Raw genomic sequence first — 21,976 nt, 5'->3', positions numbered from 1 at the left:
CAATGTGTAATTGACCATGCTGCACCACAGCATCATATATTTAGAGATCTGGATCAAATTATGGGGCAGCTTATGTACTTATATATATAAGCTTCTTCAGTAGATTTTGAATCTTTCTCACAAACAAGAAAACAGGCTAAAGAACAATAAATGAGACAATCTTTTTTAAAGAACAACTAAAAAGTACAACTGCAAGACCATACTAACACCAATTTCTTAAGCTACATCATTCTTCTCACCAATTTTTCATTAAAATCAATGTTGAAAATAATTTCAATTCATGTCACTCCACCTACTGACAAATTTTTATTCAGCATTAATATTATTATTATTATTTTACACTGTGCTACAGTTGAAGGATGTGATAAGTTTCTTTTTAACTAAAACACTTCAATACCAGTCCTTCTTCCTCTTACAACAGCACAACTGTTCTCTTATCAGCCTTAATGGAGCTCACTGGGAATTAGAAGATTTATTTTAAGCAACATGTACTTGCAATGTTAATTAAAGAGACTAGTGGAAACATTATACTGTAATAAATTATACACATTAAAAATTGTAATTGATATAGATGCTATTTCAGACTGATTATTACAAAATCATTACATACTAGAGAAACCAATATGAAGCAGATCTCTCTTTTATTACTATCTCACTGAGGGTAGCAATACAGGAAATGAAAAGAAATTCAAACCTTACTCATTTTATATTTTCAGAGCAGATACAAAGTAAGGCTAGGAAGGCAACTGAACAATAGTTTTCTAAATCAGTCCAGGAGAATCCACACTAAACCACCCTAATTATCTACCCATTGCCAGCACTGTGCAACCTTTGCATGGAAAGGTGAAGGTACATAAAAGCCAGAAGGTAAGCAAGGTGCTTCTGAGCAGGTATTGTTGCTGAGTGTCTGGGCAATGATTAACTACAGGGACAGGGATTAACAATTCAGTACAGCTGTCTCTCAATACTTTGTAAACTCTAGTGATTGGGAGAGCACTACAGCATTGGGAAAGATCTAGGATCCGAGCAGCTGTTTTCAGATTTACTTCTGTATGCAGTTTGGCATGTAATAGTTGCACTCTTCAGAACTATGCAGAGTTCAAATCATAGGTAAAAATAGTTTAAGGATATTTAGTTTATAGAATATCAATATGCAACCTGCATTACATTTGTGTAACTTTTAGCAGAGGATAAATACTTATACTGGCACAGTACAATTAGAGCAACGACTAACTGTTTTCATCATTAGCCTATTAAAATAACCATGTCTACCCACTGCCCTTCTAATGCTGAAAGACACCAGAGAGGTTCAATTGTTGACTCTGCATTTGACAGAAGACAAAAGGCACAGAGTCCATACCACAAGTAGAGAAATCTGGGTTTCCATCTGCCCCAGCTGTAGAACTGGCGGTTGAAGAGAGCAGTTTGCCAGCGCAGGTGGAAGGGAGAGACGCTCACGCCGGACGCCAGCAGCCAGTCCTCGTACGGCGCCTTCAGCGAGCTGGAGGACTGCAGAACAAACACAGCTCCACCAAAACATTCCAGGAAGACTTTCTAATGTGACCAAGCATTAAACGTGATCTTTATATAAAAACACATGTATGATTTCAATTAGATGTCCTGCACGTTATTTGCATTTTGACATATAGGTAGGTGCGATATGTAATATGGAAATATGCAATATGCCACTGTTTTGATGTCACTTCCAACAACTGTAGCTTTGTGAGAGAGACTGGGTATCCAGAGTCACCTGACAAACAAGGTCTTGCATCATCTTTCCTAGAGTTAAATCACTTTCAGTCGTTCTATTTTCGGGTTAGAAAGCTACAGACTGTTGATGCTTTTCTTTCAACATGCAATTACATTCCAATATACATTTAAAAAATTGCAATGATGAAAAATGCTTATTTAGCCTCCAGCTGAGAAAAACTTTCTAATGTAGATGAGATATGGCTCAGTATTGAAGATACCTGTTAGTAAGGATGAAAGCGAGGTCTATTTTTCTAACACAAATACTATGCCTAAAGAGGGTCTGGAATATCTGATCAGACTAACAAAAAGCCACAAGGAATTTAAAATTATCAACCTGTATTGCAATAGCAGTTTCACTGTGATAACATCCCAGCATTTCAAGATATTTCTAATAGTTCCAAATATTTCTCTTGATATGAGATGTGACCTATAAATGTGACCTATTAATACTTACCTGCAGCATTATCTTGAATTATAGACCAATAACATGGTTTTTGCAATTGCTAACTTTATGGCACCTGCATTCTCAATAGGCTTTAGTCACCTGCTGCATGGAAGTTTGTGTCAGAAACCCAGATGAAGAAATGCTTTCCTTGGAGGTGAAAGAGGAACTCAGAGCTCAGGAAAAGCACAGATGAGCCTTGAGCCTTCTGACATTGGGCAGTTCCCAAGGCAGGAGTGTCTCTGACACAACCCAGACAAGTCTTGGGAGCTGTCTGAACTGGAGCACTGCTCCAAAGCTCCCCACAAGCAGCAGCACCTACTGAACACATCCACAATGTGTAGTTCACATCAGGCTCTCTTCTCCTCCCCCACAAGGAACTTCAGAAGTTTCTGGCTGTTGTCCCTGGTCCTTTGAACAAATTTAGAACTTGCCAATTCTTTGCATTCCTCCTGCCCTGCACCACAGTGTGGTGGGGGTTGAGGATCTCATACTGAACAATTGTATTAACAACTTTTCTCATTTTATCAAATGAATTGAAACTTGAACACTGAAAGTTTATTTCAAATAACAAATTTCCTCAGATGTGAGACCCATTTATTTGAGTCATTGTTCCCATATCACTTATTACACCATTTATCCTTTCTGCCTATATATTTCTGTGTCATTTGCTTCCTCTTCACCTTACAGACTTCAGGCACATTTTGGTTCTGTCATCTGATGAGGGCATCATGGTGAGGGCACCATCAGATAGTTTCACTGTAATGCATTCCCATCAACACCACTCATTTCCTATGGCACCAATAAGTTTAGTGTCCATAATCATATCAGCTTTTGTTAATTTAACACAAGAGATCCCTAAGATTATTAGACTTGTACACAAATAGTGATACATAAGCCAAGGAAACAAAGAAAAAGATCTCCTCACATAATCTAACACATAATTAAGAACAAAAATGCATAGGTAATTAAGCTCCTCTGATATGAGAACCTGTCTTTTGTGAAGTAAAAGAAAAAAAACCAAAAAAAGTATTCATTCACGCAAAAAAAACCCTCAAAACCACCCTAATACATTATTCTATTAATCGATACACTGACTTGACACATGAAAATTTGCTGCTTTCATCACATGAAAACCCCACTTTTTTCCCTAGAAATGCCACAGATTCATCCCTTCAAATTCATTCTGGCAACATCATAGCCCCACTGTCCTAGCAAGACAAATCAATATGAAGTTTTCCATGAGAAACATGGAATCACTGACCATACAGCTGTCAAATGTGGAAAAGGAAGGTACCAAAAATTTTTCCTTTTGTATTTTCCTCACAAGTTCTGCAAATGTTATTCATGATCACTAAAAGATGGCAAACTTTTGCAAAATATATTAAAAAGCTCTTTGCAATGTTTTGCTCCCTCTATTTTGATCCCAGTGGGATCACCACATTATACACACACCCTCATCCACTGGTGTGCTTCATTTCAAGCTGCTTTCAGACCAGCCTTGGCTCTGCTTCTTTGAGATCTAGGGGATCTTTGTTAGATTAGTTTTACTATAAAAGCAGTACCTATTTATTTACGTAAGCCTCTAAAATGCAGGACATCTGCTAAATACTCCAGGAGCTGCATTGGTATCTGCCAGCAAGCAGAAGTCCTTAACATTCCTCTTTGCTGGCAAAATCTGTTCAAGAGCTCTGAATCATTTCAGCTTCCTGACTTTAAAAGCTGAGAGCCAACCCTGACTGAATGTGTCTAATGCATCATTTATTTCTCACAGCAGAAGCAGGGACAGTCTCCTACCCTTCATTCATTCCTGATCCTTCAGGCAGAATGAAATGTGATGACTTAGGATGCTGGGGAGAAGGAATTTAGGGGTCTGACAGATTCCCTCTTATAGCGTCCGAGCTTCAGCAAAAACAGTGGCAGTGGCACAATGAGGAGCAACAAGAGGGACAATGTTCAGAATTCCAGCTTGACTTGGCATAGCTCTAGCTTCCTGACACAAATGTATCTTTTAATTCTAGCCATATAATGTACATTTATCTGGGCAAAAATACATTTATAGACAGTTATACTTTCTACACTGTACTCTAAGAGTCAGACTGTCAAATTAAAATACTTAAAATCTGAATGAAACCAGTAAAGGAACAAACTGACCAAAACACACTGCACATTGAACAGGCTTACAGAATAAACATTAACTGCAAGTTACAGCACACATCCTTCTCTCACCAAAAATATCAACAGGATTGCACATGGCTCCCACATTAATTTTCACTCATGCTCTGTACATCCTCTTGGTATAATTACATTGTAAGTGATTTGAGATTTAAACAGTGCAATCAATTAAACAGTACAATTTTGTTGTGGCTGCTAGCAGCCTTGGGTTGTGACTGTGGTGGAGATTTACAGTACCAGCAGAAAAACAAGCAACCTGAGCTTCTTAATTATATAAATCTGGTTATTTAATCCAAATTCTTTTTCAATTGTGGTACTCACAGTGAAACCTATGACTGAGATGTACAGCATGAGATCTACCAGTAAGTAGACAGCTCCCACATAATTCCTGATTATTAATAATTGATTCCTTGGCCAACCTTTAGTTAAAATATTAGAATTAAAATTTAACTCCTGGACTCTCATGCTGTAGAATTTCTAGGCATTCCCCCTTCTTTTCCAACATAAATCAGGCATCAAATATGTGTATGTGTGTGTATATATATATATATATATATATCCCCAAGGTATGGGGGTTTTTTTTCCCCCCTTGCAGCTGCAAGAAGTGCAGTGGGTCTCCTTATTTGCAAAAAACACAATTTTATGGTGTAATGCAGAAAGAGATCTTCAGAATTCCAGAGATGCAAATGATCTCAGTATCATGGCACAACAGATCTGGTACCTGAGCTCAGTTCTGCTCCAGAGCCCACGTCTTCACCAGACACAGAGCTGCTGCCAAGGGAAGCTCTCCTGGCTGACCTTCCTGCTGTGTCTCACTGCAGCCAGAGCACCTTCTTCTGGGACCTGGCCAAGCTTCTCATGTGTTTCAAAACAATGCTGGCTTGTTTTGTTTTCTTTTGGTTTTTTTCCCAAATACTTAACACAGACTTGCTGTGTTAATCTGAGAAGTCTTCATGTAAATGACATCAGGTATTTGTCATTATGTACAGACTCATATTTTGCAATTATCAGCTTCCATCATTAAGGGAGCTACATTTGCTCTCCAATTAGCTGCAGGGGGAGACACTTTTCCACGTTTTCCAAGCACCTGAATTTTCTTGTATTTCTTCCTATGTTTTACAAGAGTGACAAAATGCACATTTTGTACTTTCATATCACTGAGCCTTATCTGCCTTGGCAGAAACAGATGCAGCTCCTGGACTACAAAATTAAGAATTAGAGATCAAACCTTTCACTTTGTTTACCCTTATATTTAACCAGGACACAGCCTACTTTGCAGGCATTCTTTGCAATTTCGGTCATGTCTTAGAAATCGTACCTCTGAATCTTTTTAAAAAACCCAAAAGAACACCACACCACTTAATGAAACTCGAGCAATGCACAGATGCATCCCAGATATAACAAATGATGTCTCGGTGTATTTTCTTTTTAAACCTTCCCCCTGTATCAGGAGGAAAAGGATGCATCTCCTAGTATTCTCAAAGGATCAAAGTTTATTTCCTTGAAAAAGCATTTGTATCGAGGTCTCTAATTATTTTATAGTAAAATTAACGCCATTATAAAGAAACAAATACGCATTACTTTTTACATTTTTTTTTAGGAAAATCGTCATTATGAGCGCATACTCTACACCGCAAACTAACAAGGCGTCTTTCAGGTTTTGTTAGTATAATATTAACAAACTCCAGACAGCACGTTAAAATGCCTTGGGCCCGCCTCAGCAGTACATTACAAGCTGCTGCCCCTAACTTTTGGCGGCTTTGGTGCTTTAGCACAGCGCGCAGCCGAGCGCTCCGGGAGGCGATGGCCGCAGGGGCAGCGGGCCCGGCGCCGGCACCGCCTCAGCCGCTGCCGCCTCCCGGCCCCGTGCGGCCCTGCGCTCTCGGCCCTCACCTTGAGCAGCGTGTCCGCCAGGTACACGGCGCACCAGCCGCCCAGCACGGTCACCACCACCGGCACCGGGATCATCGCGGGCCGCGCCGCGCCGCAGCGGGGCAGCCCCGGAACCCAGCGTGCCCGGAACCTTCTGCGACCGCCTCTACTGCCCGGGCGGACGCTTCCGGGCAGCGCGTCGAGCGCGGGCAGGTGGCGGCATGACGTCACGAGGCGCGGGGCAGCGTTGGGGCGCGGCGCGTGCGCAGTGGGGGTGGGCGGGGCGAGGGGCGGGGCCGCGCAGGGGGCGCTGGGGGCGCTGAGGGCGCTGAGGGCGCTGGGGGCTCTGGGGGCTCTGAGGGCGCTGGGGGCGCTGAGGGCGCTGAGGGCGCTGAGGGCGGGAGGGGCGGGCGCGGTGGGCGCGGTTCCCGGGCGGTTGACGTTCCTTCGCCTGAAGGCTCCGCAGCTGTGTGCTGCTGCTTTGAGTTCTCTGAGCGGCTCCACTGGTCATGGTCCAGAAATTGCGCGGGAGAATAAACGCCGTTTGTGATAGCAAGATCAAAGCACGTTGTGGAACCGCTTCAGTATCGAGAGAGTAACAGGATTCCCTTTAGCTGCTGACGTTCTCTAAGAAATTTAACATCAACCTCGTTACAAAACAAAATCATTCTGTGAGGCTGCTTGTGAGGATGGCTTCTAAGCAAATTCTTCGTGGGCCAGTATTTCCTTCGTAGGCCACTGTCAGTGCTAATTCTCCGTCTGTGTGCCTGAGTCTGGCTGGCACGGGGTTAATTTTCCCTCACGGCTTTGGTTTGGTACTTTACAAAGGTGCTGGTGACACACCGGGGTTGGCACAGCATCAACACTGTCCAACGCTCTGCCGTCAGTGGGCTGGGGGTGGGCAGGATCCTGGGAGAGGATACAGCTGGGACACAAATTAACCAAAGGGATATTCCACAGCATGTGGCATCAGATATGAACACTAAGCAGAGGAGGAGGAAGCATTTGTTATTTGCAGTGTTTGACCTCCAGAGCAAGTGAGAAAACAGCCCTGGGCAGCCTCTCATCATGGGCATTTGCGTGTGCAGAGCAGGAGCTGAACTAGTAGAGGATGCTGACTTTTACTTGTGTTTGCTCAATTCCTTTGTCTTTTATCTCAACTCAGGGATTGTTTTCCCCCTACATTTAAATTCTCCATCATTCTAACAACACTACTTTTTGGTGGAAGCTGTCCGTGTTGACTCATGCCTTTTGAGAACGTTGGAAAGAACTTCATTTGGACATAAAATCTGAAGAATGACAGGAAGTGTATCCAGCCCTGCATGCAACCAAATTTGAGTTTATGCACTGACATAGATGACTTTGAGATGTCCCCAGCATCTAAAAGGAGTTATAAACAGTCACAGAATATTGAGATCTGATAATGATTTTTTTCTGCACTGGTTCCCAGTCTAACACATTTATCAAATCATTGAGAAATTATGCAAATATGATTTATTCTACAACTTATTGGTTGAAAACTCAAGTTGTTCCATAGACCAACATGAATTTAATATAAATATATAGGCTACAAACCAGTGGTGGTCTTCAGAAACAATGGAGGGGAATTATATTCAAACAGTTGAGAACACAAGTACTTTTACTAGTGTTGCACCCTCACTGAAATAAAGCAAACTAAAATGGACATGTTTAAAGAACCAGTTGGTGACCAAGTTTTGTAACATTATTGTATTTTTGCTTCAACATTCAATTAGTGTACCACAAAAGTACAGACTTGAATTTTATTAAGTTTTCTTAGAAATTAGAAGTGCAACTAAAAAGGGAATGAAAATAAAATACACAGTCTATATTTTACTACTGAAAAGTTTATCTCAAGAAAAGAAACAAAAATAAGAATTTTCTAGAACGCAGAATATGAATGTTCTGAGTGAACTGCCAGCCCCAGTGTTCTGACTTGGGTAACTTGAGCAGGTGTTTTGCCTGTGGCAGAGAGGCAAAGTTTATCCTTGTTCCCATGGAATTAAATTGTTGTGGACTGTGACATGTTGTAGCACAGATACTGATACACGTTTTACCCCTGCTTGGTTTTACTAGAGCCAGGTCTTGAGCTGAAGCAGTGGCCAGAGCAGAAAGCCCTGCAGTCCCCACGTGAGTCACTGTGTCCAGAGGCTGTTCCAGAGCAGTTCAGCTGTCAGAGTGTCAGGAGTCACAGCTGAGGGGCGTGACTGCACCTCAGCTGGGCAAGTGTCTAAGGATGTTGGGAAAGTTAAACATCAGTCATCACACAAGAGTATTGAAGTCCATGCAAAAAGCTTAGACAGGGAAAAAAATATCTCATAAACAATACTACTGATTAAATATAATTTATCAAGTAAATACTAAATATAATCTGTTAATAATACAGTAATTAATATGCTATCGGGTTCAATTAATAATTTAATATCATAGGCATCTTTTTCTAGACATGGTAAATGTATTTATTTGAGATTAATTAACAATATGTCTAATTATTAATCTCTTCAACTTTGATCTATCATTGAAGTAAATATGTGGTTATTCAGATATTACCACAGAGGACACGTTGCAAAATAGGAATAAAACTACCCTGAACAGCACTATCAAAACCCTTTATATTAAAGAGGTTTGCAGGGCTTCAGGGGAATTGTACCCAATTGAAGTTCATCAAAGGCTCAGACCTAAAATCAGCTAAGATGTTGATTTTGTCAAAGAGAGGTTGTAAATTTTTGAAGACACTACAATCAGAACATGAATTGATTGGATAAGTGTTTGAGCCTTCGGGAAAGAAAATGGGTTTTTCTTATGTTCTGAGTCATCTTCACCTTTAGAATATTGGGCATGGAGATGAGCTAAGGACAGGAAAGGAGACTGGGATAAATTTCTGCTAGTTTTTATTGTGTCAGTGTAGCTTAAAGTGAAGGGATGCTTCTACAGAGTACATGAATGTTTCCAGAATGAGCCTCCAAGCCTGCCTGAGAATTTAAAGTACAGACTGGAATGCATGAAAGAAGAAATCCGTGGGAGAATATTAAATAGATGGTCCTTTAAGCACTGCTGCAGGTTAGGAGATTGCTTCTGGAGGAAATAAAGAGATCAGAAGAAAGAAGAAATCTGACACAAAGAGGAGACATACAGCGACTGGTACACTACAGAGATGTGTGTAGCATTGGTTGTAGAAGTATGAAGAAAATATATGTTTTCATTACCTCAGTAATATTATTGTATAAAAGAGAGGGCCTTCCAAAGCTGTTGCATTCCAAGGAGAAATAAGTATCAGACTTTAAAGAAAAGCAAAGGTAATGGAGAAACTTGAGAAATGTGGCTTGAATATTACAGTTCTATAAATCATAATTTCCATAAAAATATTCATTTCAGGCTTATGCTACCCATTTTTAGATTGTAGTCTTGCTTGCATCCTCTGTGATCATTTAGCAGTTATACATGAGGAAAATCTACTGGAGAGCAGCTAATCTGCATTATCTGTTATGTTAGGAGCCCTTTACAACTTTAAATGTCTATCAATGAAAGTGAATTTACCTAAATTACAGGAAATAAAGAGCTTATCAGTGAAAGAGGAGACCACAGAAGGGCATAATATCAAACAATTGTTTTTTAAGGTTTGAGAGAATTTTTTTTTGTTTTAAATGACCTGTGAGGTCCCTATGGATGCAGTCCTATATTTTGCTGCAGAATGCAAAATAAATGGAATAGTTTCAGTCTGATAGGTATTGTTTCATGCCAACTGTAAACTGAAATAAATGCACATGATAGCATTAGCCCTATCAACTTTGAACCCCAAAACCTGTAGGGCAGCCTTAAACCCTAAACCTGGGGAAAGAAGTGGCATTAGCATAAACAAGTCAAAGTGAGACAGTTTGAGACAGAGTAGTCAGTAGTTCATAATTTCCTAGGCTGTTTAAGCCTGGAACATTGTTCTTTATAGAAGCATAGATTGGGTTGGATTGGGAGGGGACTTAAAGCCATCTAGCTCTGGTCCCCCAGCGTGGGCAGGGACACCTTCTCTAGACCAGGTTGCTCAGGGCCCCATCCAGTCTGGATTCATCTGTGCATATGTGATAGTTGTCTGTTCTGAACAATAGGAATGTCTTGCACAGGATGAACCAGTGAGGATATCCCCAGAACTGCCCACTTGGGCTGTACAGGTGGCTGAAGCAGCTCCTGGATTGCTTCATCATGCATCACAGCACTCAGTTAAACCAGCACTGGTTTTGTTAGTCCTCAGGGACAGAAGGGAGCAGCTTTGTGATTACACAGCACTGCACACAGTGGAAAAACGAATTTTAGCTGGTGTCCCAGCACACAAACCCACTCTGCCCCTTGTCAGCCAGAGCACCTGTGAACTATCCATGACAAAACTGTGGGCTTGCCTTACACAGACCATTTCATGTTAGGAGACCAAGCTAAGAACATTTCCTTTCTTACTAATAAAAATAAATAGTTTGAGGGTTGGCTGCAATGAAACAGGGAACATCTTCATGGCTACTCTAGTCAGAGTATAGTCAGTACCTCACCAGTGGCACAGGAACAGAGCAGCCTGCAGTTCTCAAAAGTAATTTCCAAGATAAATTATTTTCAAGCATCATTTTTAGCTCCAGACCTTGAGAAGTAAACTGTACTTTAAAGAGCTTTTGTTGCACAGCCAGAGGAGATGGAGTGAAACAACTGAATATAGTTTCTTTTTCCAGGCTTGTTTTTATCCATGTATAGAAGATACTGCCTGTCCACTACTCTAATTCATATGGGTGTAAAGTAATATGTGAAGACTTTTGAAACTACTTTGTATAATTTCCTAAGAGAAACACTGTTTGATCCTGGAGATTTGATATTGTATTGGAAAACATCTTTGCTCAGTGGAGCAGCTGGAGGACTTATTTTTCTGTGCCAACACTGAATTCTTTTGGCAATTTCTCTCTGAACATTTCAATATTTGTATGGCAGGAAGCCACAGATAATTGAAAAGTGTTTCTGTAGCAGATTTGATTAAATAAAAATAAAGTTTATTAGAGATCATGTTTGACTACTTTATAGACAGGTATGACTAGTAGATTTATTCATTTCTTCACCAAGGAAAGCATTCCTTCTTAATGGCCCTATTTTTTCAAAACATTGGAGGTGTGACAAGGTAAGGATATTTTCCTTATGACTCTTGAGAACTAAGGTAAGTGTCCTGATACTGATTCAAACTTTAAAAATCTTCACACCCACGATTTAATGATCTTCATCTTTTATTTTCTGTTCAGCAGGTACAAACCAAAGATACCGATTGATATATCACATATAATTTAGCAGATTGATGCAGTTGTCCTTGAACAGTAACTTTTTATCTAAAGACATTAATTTATTTACAATGTCATTCTGCTTCCTCCAGCCCATTTCCTCATCTTACTTGTTCTGATTGCATCTTTCTACCAGAGAGATGTTTAGTGTCTCAAACATATATTTCTTTCCTCTCAATATGCCATTCTGAGGAGAAATCAGCAGAACTTAGTCATTGTTCTCTTTGTTAGACTTCAGATCATTGTGCTCACTGAGGGACCATAGCTGCAATTTTTTTTGTCATGCTTTATCACAACAGATAAACAAATTACCTTCTGTGGTTCTGAGTCCCCAAATCCTCTGGTATATCTGTACCTAGTTCTCATATATATCTCTGGGTTGAGTCAACAGCAAAATTCCCTGCTGCAGTCAGCTAAGGTCTTAATCTGACAACATCTAATATGCACAGCTGATATGATCAGCTAATGGGAATGGGTATCATCAAATAAGTGTATGATGGGATTGAAAGACATATTGCATGCTTTCTTGAGTTATCCTGATTTGTGAACACAATTAGTAGTCTCTGTTGAAAGTTTCAACAGTGATTTAGTCAGTTCCTGTTTTGTCAAAATCACTTGCTGATGGTGCAGTGTCATGTTTTTTGTTTATTTTCCAAATAAGTCTGAATCATTACAGTAGACATGATGTTTACAGAAACCAGCATGCAGCATGTAATTTAAATTTCACATTCAAAATCTACCATTAGCCTTACTCTTTCTTATGCCAGACTTTGCCAGACGTACTGTTTAAAATTTACCAAGAGAAAAGTGGAAAAAAAAAACTGTTGCTTGTACATCATCATTGTCATCATCATCATCATTGTCATTGTCATCATCATCATCATTATCATGATGTGTCAGTTACCAAAAGCATTTGGGTAACTAGAACTAATTTTACACAATACAAAGCAACAGAGAACATGGCTCTGGGCAATAGTAGTCAAAGCTGTGGTGTTCTAGAATTTGTATGAGTTGTATTCATAAGGCAAATTTCAGAACTTAATACAAATTTGTAGATGATGCTCACAATACTATTCATGATGCTGTGACTCTGAAATTCAGAACAAGGTCACTGCGAGCCTTTAATGAGACCATCTCTTTAATACAAGACTAATTATTTCTCTGTGGAACAGTCTCTGATAATAATCATCATGCTTTTCTATGGAAAAGAAAGAGAGCATGCAGGAGTTGAATTAATATTTAGTAGCCCAGAAATGTCACAGAAACAAAATCAGATAATTTTGATATGTTTTGTATTGATTTCCTGCCTGCTAGATAACAGCAAACATTTTTGCAGTCTATTTTATGTCATTCATTATTTAAATAGCTTGATGTTATTGTAGTTGGCATAACTATACAAGTAGAAACTCAGGAGTGAGTGCTTGATTTTTTCTTGATATTAAGAAGTAGAGGTCGGGAAAAATGAGAAGACATACACAACCAGTAGGTGATACTTCTTCAAACAATTTTTCTTCCGACAAAATTGCTGAGATTTGATACATTTTTGCAATCTATGATTCAGAGTTGCTTTCTGTTAAAATCAAGCATAGGAATGGTTTGTGATGCCTGGTAAAATTGATAACTCCACTATGTTTTAAATTTCTGTAGTTATGGCTATGGGACTGGGTACCATTGCTAAAAGTCTCTGCCTTTCATCAAGTCTATGTGCCAAGTCATTATTACATGGGAGCATCTTTACTAAGTGGAAAGAGCCAAAAAACACGAATAAAACCTGAGTGAATTAGAAAATGGATGGTGAGTTTGGGGTTTTTTTCAGGATCCTCTGCATAAGTCCTCTGATAAATCTATCTGATAGCAGGTTTCTTATTTTTATATCTTAACCAGTAATTTTGGTATGCTGACTGAAGGGAATAGTTACACTAGTTACACTGCAACTTTAATTTGCATATTCTTCATTTAAAAAATTCAGATGAACTGAAGGATAGGCATTAGTTAGCCAAATACTTAATATTGTGGACCCACCATTCTCACCTGATAATGAACTGGAATTTATGGAGCTAAGATTAAGACAGAGAAGCAAAGTTTTGCATTTATAAAGATCCATAATATGTTGCTACTATATGATAATTTAAAGCAAAACTCCAGAAATTTATTTTTCAACTTCTTACTTCCAAGAAATCTTATTTCAAGTGAGCTGAGGTTGTGACTTTTTATGTGTGGACTTGCATTTTCAATTGTGTTACACTGTTTGCATTACATTAAAACATCGTGGATACAATAGAAAAATAAATTCTTTTGGGATGCTCAGGGAGGTTTTATCTATGCTCATGAGGTTTCTCAAAAAAGCAAAACATTTACGTAAATCTATTAAGTAGTGACAGGTTTAAAAAACAGTTCTGACATTGTGCAGTGAAATATCTCAGTGAAGAAGTAAGACACACACATTTCTGTTAACCATCAACTTCACTTTCAAAACTAGGAAGTTGTGCCAGGAAGCATATTAATTAGACAAGCTTCTAGCAATGCCACTAAAGTCTATTTTTAACTATATTGGGATTTTACACTTCAAATACATGAATTTCTGCTGTATCTTTTGGAGCTCTATACACAAGACATAATAATTTTTATGCCATGTGTGTCAATGTACAGGGCCCTAACTTGCCAGACACAATCCATCATCTGAAATGCACATATGCCTCATTATTTACTTACTACTTCATCTGCTGCATGTATTTACCAGATGACTCTGCAAGTCATGGGGCTGTGCATCCCAGAGATTATTCAAAGGCAATGAAAATAATGCTAAGAGAGACTGCTTTTCCCTTCAAAATCTATTCAGATCTGCATTGTCTGATATTAGTGATAAAATTTAAGTTTACTCCTTTTATCCTCACAATTTAATACAGTTCAGGTGTGATAGTTACTGGGTGTTAGGTGTTTCTTTTCTTGTTGACATATCACTAAGATTATTGAATTACTTGTCTCTGCTATGAAAATTTGTTGAAGGTAACAGTGTTGATCTGATATTTCTTAGGCATATTTGCAATTTGAAGAGATTATAACATCTAAACAATGGCATATGTTTGCTTAATTAACAGTACATGGAAGAAAGAACTGTGTATTCAAGAGCTAGTTTTTAATATTACTATTGTATTATAAATTGAGAGAAGTTAATGTAGAGGAGCATGTTGCAAAAATACATTGCCTCTTCCATTGCCTTCTGGTACTTTTTTGTAAATATGAACCTTCAGAAGGAGGTATGTAAAGTCACTTCCCTGATTCTGGCTTTGTTTTAATGTGGTCTCCACCACCTGGAAGGCCAAAGAACAGCTCTGTGACCCTCTTGGGAACTCCACCACCTTTAAAGTGTACTAATCCTCTCATGCCTCGAAATTTTTGGCAACAGGCACAATCAGTCTTTCTGAGGAAGAGATGTTTCCTTGGAATGAGCTGTTTGCTTTGTCATCTCCCTCAGTCCTGACCTACACAATTGCATGTACTGGTTGTGACCCTGGTTCTGTGTTGTCCATCTCCTTGTGGCTGCTTGGGAAGGGGGTGGCTGTAAGCATTCAGCAATCTCCCAGAGCAAGCCATCAGCTTTATCAGCTTCCAGATGACATTTTTGGGAAAGAGGGCAGTGGAGAGTGAGTCACAGGCTTAATGAAGCATCCTGCTTGGTCACCTTCTTCTTTGAGATACTTGAAATTAAAAGGGTCATTGGTCCAATGAGTTAAAGGCAAGGGAGATCCTTGACAGCAATTGCTCATAATGACACTGCTCTTGTCACCATTACTGTTGTGGGTTCAGTGGAGATCAGGCACAGCACAGGAGTGAGCAAGAGGGAAATTCATCCTTGTGAAGATGCACAGATGGCCAGGAGTCTGCACTTCTGCAAGTGGAGCCTGAGGATATGCCCCACACACAGCTTGTGAGATTTCCATCAGTGGCCCTCACTAAGACCATACTCCAGCCAGCATGGGCACAACTGTGTAATGTTCCACTGCCTCATGAGCTATAACAACTCTCTCTCTCTCTCTCTCTCTCTCTCTCTCTCACACACACACACTCCTCCTTTGCCCTGCCTTCCTCCCCCTGACGCAGGCTCAGCAGTGGTCACTGTGGCATTCTGTGCCCAGGAGCTGTGAGCAGGGCTGTCCTGCAGGGGGGAAGGCTCTGCCCACACCCCAGGCAGCTCTGTGTGGCTTTGCTCCCAAAGCAGCAGCACATGCTCACGTTGGTGTGTCATTCACCTCCCCTACATAGTTCCTCGAGGTGACTTCTTCATAGTTATGTCTCCATAATGATTTCCTTCTCTGCTGTGGCGTAGGGAGGCACACACTGCCCCAAATGCCATGGGAGGAGTTCTGTGTTACCTACTACTGCTGTGTGCCTGGCAATTGGGAAAAGCCTGGAATGACAGGGAGAGGGAGGGCAGGAAAAGGACCTAAAGGTGTGTTCCTTCAACACCTCCTGCTTGACAGTTGAGCCCTGCTTTTACCATGGTTAAGTGTCACAGGGGACCAAGTTACAGGGTGAATCAAACTCTATATTTAGGAAGAACAACTGGAAGCTATGACAGGAATTCCCTTTTACACTTGGCCTCTCTGCCGAGTCCCACTCCAGCCTGGAGCAGCACTCAGTGCCGTCCAGGCTGAAAGCATCGGAGCTATTTCAGACACATTGAAAGGGTCACAGGCAGTGCCTCAGCTGGTAGAAGAAGGTGCCTCTTTCAGCATCAAAAGGAGGTGTGCATACTCACCTGACGGTTTGGATCTTTTTTTATATAAGTAAATAAGTTAGCTAATCTTAAGGGGTCAATTAAAATCTTGAAAGACTCTCATGAAAACTCTTTAGCAATTACTGTGAGTTTACTACAATAGTTGTAGTTTTCTGCCTGTTTTAGTTTCTCATGCAGTGTATCAGAGAGAGTATTCAGAGCAGATAGTTATTGCTTCATAATCTGTGGGGATCTAAAGATCTAAAACAAAAAGTCACTTAAATACCTCATGACTCATAACAAGTGTGTATGACTTTGAGTATTGCACATAGGCAGAGGGTTATTGTTTTCTATATGCTTATTAGAGTTAGTGAAATATTGCATTATGGTTTTGATGTAAGGGATGTTTCTTTCACTAAGTTTAACAGGCAGCTATAGTGAAGATTATTGTGTATGTCTTACAGAAAATGTGACCACATTTGCCTAGAGCTTGTAGTAAGGTTTTGTGTAACAGGCTGAAAGCTGCAGAGTAGGGATTTCTCTTCTTTCATTGTACTGGCTGGGTCTCACAGTTGTGTAGTTCCTGTCAAAGCCTTTTAATAAGATAATACACTGCAGTTCTGTCTCCAAAGTGCCTGTTGTGCTTGATGCCATGCATGCAGTGGGGGGAGAGGACAGCTTCCAGCTGGGACAGGGGGAGGGCTCTTGCTGTTGTCTGTGTGCTACTGTACATCTCCTGTGTGCATTACAAAAGATGGCATTATGATATCTCATAGCTTTTAAAGCAAATGGAATAAATCAACTTATTATCTTGCTGCAGCCCTGTCAGAAATTATTTTTAGCAGTGAGACAGAAGATAGGTTCCTTTGTTTTACAAAGTTTTGCTTCCAACCCCTCATTTATTTCACTGCAGTAGCCCTGTATTTCACAAGTAGTCCTGCTCATGAGTACTTTCACTGCAAATCGAGGAAATTTGCAAGGGAAGGCAGCCATAGACCAGCTCCAAACTGAACTACTGTTGCCATTGCTTTCTCAGTTTGGCTCAGCATGCAGCCCATAAAAGGTAAAAGGTAAGGTGTGGTGAGGCCAAAAGACACCAGGGAGTACAGGCTGCGTGTCTGCATTTCTCTGCCTGCCAGAGACATGAAATCCTGCTGTAGAAATGAGGTGAAGTGGGATTTTTTTCAAATTTGCAGAGCTGATTGGAATACCAGAAATAACTTATTGCAATCAGTGCAGCACTCTTGACTCTCTCTGAGACACATGGTGAAAGAACAAAGGAATTTATAAAAATTAACTGATCACTTCAGTAATGGATGCTTCTGTAATCTAAGGTTTATTTTCTTGTGATTGATGGTCAGTATTGCTCTATAGGGAAGTTCAGGGAAGGGAGGGAAGGGGAAAGAGCCTGAGATCTATTTTTACTCTGTAGTGTGCTGTTGTCCTGATTTCTCTGTTGGTAATGAGGACAGCACGGTCTGGTAGGAAAATCACCTCCTCCAGAAGCAGTCCTACACAATTGTATCATGCATCCATCTTTAGGAACCAGTGTCTGATTGCAGTCATTTTGAACACTGACTGCTGGTGAACCCAGAGCACCTCGCTGAGGAGCACCAATGCTGGGCTTGTTTTAAAGCTGAGTTCAGGGTAAATCCTTGCCATTTATCTCCAAGTGGCCCAAAAGGTGTGTATGGGTGTTTTTCCAGTGCACAGGAATGCAAGATGAAGTACATCTTAGCAAGAATTTCTTTGTGGCAGTGCTTGGGAAGTAGATCCACTGTGTTTCAAAATTATTTGTTATTTTCCTGTGCTTTTGTTTTCATTTTTCATTCTGATAAGAAAGATGAGAAGTTGATTAAAAAATTAATTAAACTTTCGAACTTATTAAGACTCCTATCTTCCCAGTCAGTTGGGAGATTGTTTTATGTTTATTTTGGAATAAACATAAATGATCAACAGAACAGTTATTTATACTCCTAATAAAGATTTTCCAAACTAAAGGAGACAGAGTGCAGTAAATCCTTTTGTGTTTTTGAAATCTGTTTGTGTTTTGTCATCAAAGTCAGTGGCTGAGATTGCATCCACTAAAGTGAATTCTAAAGTTTTTTAAACTCTCTGTCATTTTAAGATTGTATCTATAAAACCACAATATAAAACTCATTAAAAGAATGCTGGTTTTATTTTGCACAGTGGAATTTTTTCTGATTTATTAATTTAGTGGAAGCAATTTAAACCCAAAGCAATTTATGAACATGACTGTCCTCTGACTGAGTGCTGTGTTGGTTTGGACAGCACTTTTTGCAGCTGGGAATGTGACCAGAGGGAGACCTCTAATGGCAGGTCATTTGTATTTTTAATTCTGCTCAGCGTTGTACACAGATTTAAAACTGATGTGACAATATACAGGACAATATACTGGTCAGTCCCAGCAATACAATTTCAGGCTGATATTGCTGATATTCCAAGCTGAAGCCAACCTACAACTCATCCATGTGTTGTTTTGGGGACTGCCTCATGTGGCAGTTTTACTCTTTGGAGTACCCAAGTCTTTGACACACTTCAATTTCTCAGTGTATTTCTACTTTTCTCTTCTATGTAATTTATTTCTGTTCTCATTACTTCCCTTCCTATCTAAGATTAAATACAGTATCAAAAATGTGCTGTAGTTTGGTGTTTATCAGTGACTTCTCTGGTGAATTAATTTCTCAGCTTTTAAAATTACTACCTTTATATTATAATAGTTAAATAACAAGACTTTGATGAAAGTCTAGTCCAGTTAAAATCTAACTTCTCAGGGAGAGAATAAAAGGCTGAGATTATGTTTCAAATAATCTGCTAATAATTTTTTTCTTTCTTACTCTGATGTATTTCCCTTTGCTACTGTATATTAATACTGTATCAGTCCATATTTCTCCACCTGCACATAATTTTATGGAAAAGTATGTTCTTTTTGATCTTATTGCTAAAGAAAATTAATGAATCTATGTGATGTAAAACTTTGAAGGGAGGCTATTTTGTGCACTAGCAATTGTCAAGGAGAACTTTTCTGTTTGACCATCTTGATCACTTTCAGTCCACAGGCATTAAAGTTTTGCAAGGATTTATGAGTCAGAAAATGGTTATGTCTGCATTTATCAATATTTTCTAACAAGTTGCATTTTATTTGATAGAAGGCTTAAACTGAAAGTTCTAGTAATTCCCACAATCATACTGTGACAGGGATACTCATATAATGTTTATCCTCAAAACTTTCCCTTAATTCTTATTCATTTTACAGTTCTGTTATGGTTTGAGAGATTCCTTATCTCTACTCATTATTGTTTTTAGTGTGAAAGAGATAGCTTCATTTGTGGCTATGAAAGATTAATTGGTGAAGCTCAGGTGTTCTGTCTTCTTCTGATATCAGAAGGAATAACTAAGCAACTTGGAAACTGAGATGGAAACAGGAGCTGGGCAGATGAAATGGATGCCTGTCAAGAGGCAGCATGGGTTAAGTTCTAGCTTATCTTCCATAGCTATCAGAATGTCAGAGCCTGTAACACTTTCCAATTTTGCTTGCAGGGATAAGCCTCTGTCGTAAAAATGTCAAAACAACCAGCATCACATGTCAAAGCCATTCAGGTAAGAGATAGCATTTATGTTTTTAATAGAATAAAATAGTAAATCTCAAGCTCCATTGCTTGGCAGAATGCATTTTTACTCATAAAGCACCACAGGAGTGCTGGCTGGGGTTATTCTGTTAAAGTGAAAAGCTTGGTAGATATGAAAGCATTGAAAAAGTGTGACCTGGAGATCATCTTTTGATCTGAGCTGATAAAAAAGCTGGAGCAGATAGGTTCATTAATCTCTTGCTTGCATGGTCTTTGCAGTATTAGGTTATGGGCATTGGAGGGTCATCTAAGCAAAACATGGCAATGTATCTTCATAACTGTTAAGTAAAAATAATTCCTGCAGCCTAATGGCTTTTCCACAAAGCCAATATGCTGGGAGAATTATAGGCTAAAAAGATAGCATGGGTATTGTGAAGTTTTTCATGTCTGCATTCCTTATGGAGCAAAAAAACCCTCAACTTCAAATAATTGTTTAAGAAGTGTTTTGTTTAGAAGCCAAAGGAAAATGAGAGAAATGTTGATCTTTTAATTTGAAAGATTCTTGTCTGCTACATACCTCTTCAGTGGTATATTCTTATTAGGATGGGGTTGATTGTTGCATACTTGTAAAAGAAACAGCTGGAGAATTATCCCAACATCATCATGAAGTAATGTCGTGAAGAATGAGTTTAATTCATGTTATTAGTGGTTCTTGTCAAAAGGTCAAAATATCTGCTGAGCTGAATATCTTACAGAATTCCCATGTATTTTGTGAAATGCACTTCCAAGGAAGTTTTACTATGAGTTCAAATTATCTTACATAATAAACACAAAATGGAATTTCTGGTCTTCCTTGTTGTCTGTTTTCTTGAGATAATACTAATGTAATGGATTGGTGTATCAAGATTAATTACTCAGGGCTAGGCAGCATCCTGAAGATGTAAGGCACTGTGAAAATGCAGATTCTCTTTATCACCATCATCAATTCTACTGGCATGCAAACTACTGTACTCTAGTTCTGTTGAAATCAGAAAAACAATGCCATTTTGTTAGAATTTTGATTTCACTCAATTCAAATTTTCATCCCTCTTTTACAGTGACTATAGAAATGTTTGTGGGATGAATGAAAAAAATAGAGATCTTTAATAACCGAAAAATATTTATTTGCATTTTAAATTTAAACTCCATAGGCACATACAAAAATTTTTAAGGAATTAATTGGTTTTCATTTTTTTCTTAGGCTACATTTTATTTCTAGGACAACTTCCAACTTCTAAATGTAAACAATGCTCCTCGGTTGTTCATTTAAAAAATGCATTAAATTTCTGCACTAAGTTTAATATTTTAAGAAACTTTAATTTTTGCAAAGGTAATTTGAATCATGAGAAAAACTACAGCAAAAATTTAAAATATATCCATTAAGCATTGTGTCAAAGGTGGTTCTAGTAGGGAGACTTGCACTTGAATTGATGCTTATTAGGCTCTGAGCAGTCTGAGAACTATGACTCAAATTGTCACATTACTTTTATACATTGTGATTCATATATTATGATCCTTTGCTATTGTGTGCTGGTATAAACACACTGCTGTGCCCTGGGGAATGTACATCATGCTGCAGCAATGGGAATGTAAAGGCACCTCACTAACTGAAGTGTTTCATGGTACTCTGTGTCTGAAATGGCTATTTTCTGACTGTACTAGAGATAGACAAAATCTTTCACTTCCCAATAGCGACTAAATACAGATGTGTGAGAGTTAAAGGCAGCAACTGGTTCCCAAGAGTAGTTTGGGGTCATAGAGGGCAAAAGTGTGTTAACTCCTGGAAACAATTGCTGACCTCCCCTTCTCAGTGTGCAAAAGGCTGTGAACAGCTCTGACTGAAAATTGTTCTATCTTTAAACACCATTTGCTTTCCCCAAAGGTAAGGGGAGAGGAGGTTTCTAGGTTTTTTTGCTGTTGTTTGGTTTTTTGTTTGTTTGTTTCTGGATTTCATTCAGTTCTCTCCTTCCTTCCTTCCTTCCTTCCTTCCTTCCTTCCTTCCTTCCTTCCTTCCTTCCTTCCTTCCTTCCTTCCTTCCTCCTTCCTTTCCTTCTTCCTTCCTTCCTTCCCTTCC

The 21,976-nt window shown here is 39.2% G+C and overlaps 2 protein-coding genes across 8 annotated transcripts in view; one reads left to right on the top strand and one right to left on the bottom strand.

Moving 5' to 3' along the window:
- The window catches only part of MBTPS2 (membrane bound transcription factor peptidase, site 2), a 208,486-nt gene that overhangs the window by 33,515 nt on the left and 152,995 nt on the right, over nucleotides 1-21,976 (bottom strand). For 4 of the 5 annotated variants that reach the window (XR_013776152.1, XM_079320165.1, XM_079320168.1 and 1 more), the window contains exons 1-2: nucleotides 6,263-6,466; nucleotides 1,361-1,509 (exon numbers count right to left, since the gene is read on the bottom strand). Coding sequence is in view for 4 of the 5 variants with exons in the window: in XM_079320165.1 (XP_079176291.1) it covers nucleotides 1,361-1,509; nucleotides 6,263-6,337 (224 nt within the window). In the remaining variant the exon portion in view is untranslated. Of the gene's footprint in view, nucleotides 1-1,360; nucleotides 1,510-6,262; nucleotides 6,467-21,976 lie in introns of those variants that run through there. The other variant, XM_079320166.1, reaches the window with a different exon arrangement.
- The window catches only part of SMPX (small muscle protein X-linked), a 37,361-nt gene continuing 31,528 nt past the window's right edge, over nucleotides 16,144-21,976 (top strand). For 2 of the 3 annotated variants that reach the window (XM_079320292.1, XM_079320293.1), the window contains exons 1-2: nucleotides 16,144-16,301; nucleotides 19,835-19,894. In XM_079320292.1, the coding sequence (XP_079176418.1) occupies nucleotides 19,856-19,894 (39 nt within the window). In that variant the 5' untranslated portion in view covers nucleotides 16,144-16,301; nucleotides 19,835-19,855. Of the gene's footprint in view, nucleotides 16,322-19,834; nucleotides 19,895-21,976 lie in introns of all 3 variants that reach the window. The other variant, XM_079320294.1, reaches the window with a different exon arrangement.

This window comes from Erithacus rubecula, assembly GCF_903797595.1.
Source record: "Erithacus rubecula genome assembly, chromosome: 1".
NCBI classification, from domain to species: Eukaryota; Metazoa; Chordata; class Aves; order Passeriformes; family Muscicapidae; genus Erithacus; species Erithacus rubecula.
The sequence above is the reverse complement of the archived record's forward strand: the minus strand, read 5'-3'. Positions and strand labels throughout refer to the sequence as shown.